Source organism: Lepidothrix coronata, unplaced genomic scaffold (genome assembly GCF_001604755.1).
Source record: "Lepidothrix coronata isolate B3197 unplaced genomic scaffold, Lepidothrix_coronata-1.0 Scaffold219, whole genome shotgun sequence".
NCBI classification, from domain to species: Eukaryota; Metazoa; Chordata; class Aves; order Passeriformes; family Pipridae; genus Lepidothrix; species Lepidothrix coronata.
The window spans coordinates 327,695-330,561 of record NW_016690399.1 but is presented as its reverse complement, the minus strand read 5'-3'; the positions used below and the strand labels follow the sequence as shown (position 1 = coordinate 330,561).

Genomic DNA, 2,867 nt, shown 5'->3' with positions numbered 1-2,867 from the left:
AGGGTTGGACTGATGATCTCAGAGGTCCCTTCCAACCCAGCTGATTCTGTGATTCTATGATTGATAAGCCAGAACATCTGGATTAGCCTGTCCCTCCCTACCTGAGAGGCTCCTGAATTGCCAGAGTTTGTTCAGTGGAAGCTTTTTTTTCACTTCACGGTGTCTCGGCCAAAAACCCAAATGCTCCTTTCCACCAATGGGATACATTCAGCATAACAATGCCCTTAGAAATTAAACCAATCTCTCCCCAGGGAATTTTTCCCTCAAAAGAGAGGTGCTGTGCCCTGTGCACCCCAACACCCTGCCAGTGTGTTCCCTGCATCCCTGGACGTACCCGGTCGAAGGGAATCCCGTATTTCTTCAGGATGGAGGGAGAAATGAGGGTCATCTTGTGACGGAGGAAAGCATCACATCCCTGAGAGCTTCCTGGGAAAAATCCTGTGGAGACATTCAAAGGAGGAATATCACTACAGGGGTGTCACATCCAATGGGTTTGTTAAGCAGAGACAAGCTGATAAATGAAAATCTGCCTTATTCATGCAGATAAAACAAAAGCAGACAAGCAGGATGTCAGGAATTAGCATGTTTTTTAAAATATTGCATAAATTTTGTGACAAAAACTTGCACATGGAGACACCTAAATCATAGAAACATGGAATATCCTGAGTTGGAAGGGACCCACGAGGATTGAGTCCAACTCCTGGCCCTGCACAGGACACCTCAAGAATCTCCCCCTGTCCCTGAGAGTGTTGACCCAAGTCTGAATTCCCTTCAAAATGAGAGTTTGCATCTAAGTCTTCTCTGTCTGGGTATAAGTATCTTGGCCAAAATATCAGGAAACCCTGAAAATTAAGAAACATAACCTGCCTCTCTTAGATTTTGGCTGGTACCCCAAACCCTGACCCCCTTTTTTCTGAACACAGACAAGGAAAAAGCCCCAGCCTGCACCATCTACTCCAAGCACTCCCACCCCCTTTTTATACCTCCCCTGATGGGCTGCTGGAATATTCTTGGGAAAGTTATACAGTTTGTTAGATTCCAGAGCAATCTGCCCTACAGACCACTCCCTGAAGGGAAAAATCAGCATGTAAATGTTAATATTCAGGGAAAAGAAAGGAACTAAAACATCTCCCTCCCAGGCAGTGGCAGGAGGGACACATTCAGTGGTCACTAAGAAGTGGCAGAGACAGCAGGACCTGACCCAGTCAGGACCTCAGCACCACCAAAGCCCACCTCAGTTACAGGATCCACAACCCCAAGTAATTAAGAACACTAAAAACAGTGGTAAAAACTGAACAACCTCCTCGATGCCAACAAATGGAACCCCATTTCCTCCAAGATCATGTTTTTTCCCCTCTGAGTGGGTGACTCAGTGACAAGCTGTGTGTTTACAGGGATTCAAACCCATCCCCATTTAGGAAAATAAATGAGCCAAGCTCTGGAAACAAAAGTAATTGAGGAGACATCATGGAAAGGGTTTCGGAAGGAGAAAAGGATTACTGGATTCCAGGTTTCCTTAACATTTTCGTACTAAAAGCATTTCAATTAAAATTATGACTGTCTGCTACCCAGTCTGTCGTTCCTCTCTGCAGTCCCTCTTTTTAATGCACAGTTTAAGTGGCTCTCATTAAAGCCACTAATAAAGAAGCCCATTTTAAGTGATTAGCACCAATAACATGGCAACACATTACCATGCTCTCCGTGGGCCCCACAGCTCTCCCAGTGAGCCCATTTCCAGCTCAGCTATTCATTTTCCAGATTAATTGCCCCCTCATTTCTCCAGAGGAAACGTGCCCCTGGCACAGCCCATGGATGTGGAGGGCAGAGGGAATGGCCAGGGAGCAAAAGGGCCTCCTTGGAGCTGTAAAACATCCCCCATCCCACCTTCCAACAGGCCAGACAACTCAAATAAAGACCAGATCACTGATGATTTCCCTCCGGTTTCACGTCACAAAGTGTCCAAAAATCGACCATCCGTAAAAATCAGTTGCAAACAGCAAGAAAGTTAATTATTAATTCTGTCAGAGCTGGGGGGGATTTCAGAGCCTGCAGAACACAAGTCCTCTGGATTGACTGACTTCCTAGAAAAATCACTTTTTATCTGTTAAAACCTGGCAAATGACTGAAGTGCAGCTCTGAAATGCACCATTTCTCAGCAGACAGTTCTAATATTATTTGGTTTTAGGGATCAAAGAGCTCAGGGCACAGGAAAGCAACACTACCCTGCCCTAGGAAATTCGTGCCCAGTTGTTCTACGTTTATCCCACACAATCAGTCGAACCCCTTGGCACTCTCTCCTTTTAAAATTATTTTTAAAATTCTATTATTTTATTCTATTATTTTATTCTTTTTATGTTCTTACTATATTTATTACTTTTATTCTCTTATTTTATTCTTTTTATTCTATTTTTATATTTATTGTTTTTATTTGATTATTTTTATACTTTGTATTCTATTTTATTATATTTATTCTTTTTATTCTATTATTTTATTATTTTTATTTTATTAGTATATTTATTCTTTTTATTCTATTATTTTATTATTTTTATTCCATTTTTATATTTATTCTTTTTATTCGATTATTTTTATTCTTTGTATTCTATTTTATTATATTTATAATTTTATTGTATTATTTTATTTTAGTATTATATTTATTTTTTATGCTATTATTTTATTCTTTTTATTCTATTTTATTGTTATATTTATTCTTTTTAATCGATTATTTTTACTCTTTGTATTCTATTTTATTATATTTATTATTTTTATTCTATTTTTATCCTATTATTTTATTCTTTTATGCTATTTTATTATATTAATTATTTTTATTCTTATATTTTTAATTTTTATTCTTATATTTTTAATTATTT

General features: G+C 38.4%; 1 protein-coding gene across 2 annotated transcripts in view; it reads right to left on the bottom strand.

Annotated features, from left to right (window-relative positions):
• KDM4B (lysine demethylase 4B) overlaps window positions 1–2,867 on the bottom strand; it is a 76,695-nt gene that overhangs the window by 51,765 nt on the left and 22,063 nt on the right. For both annotated transcript variants that reach the window (XM_017833706.1, XM_017833707.1), the window contains exon 4: window positions 335–438. In XM_017833706.1, coding sequence (XP_017689195.1) covers window positions 335–438 — 104 coding nt within the window. The remainder of the gene's footprint in view (window positions 1–334; window positions 439–2,867) is intronic.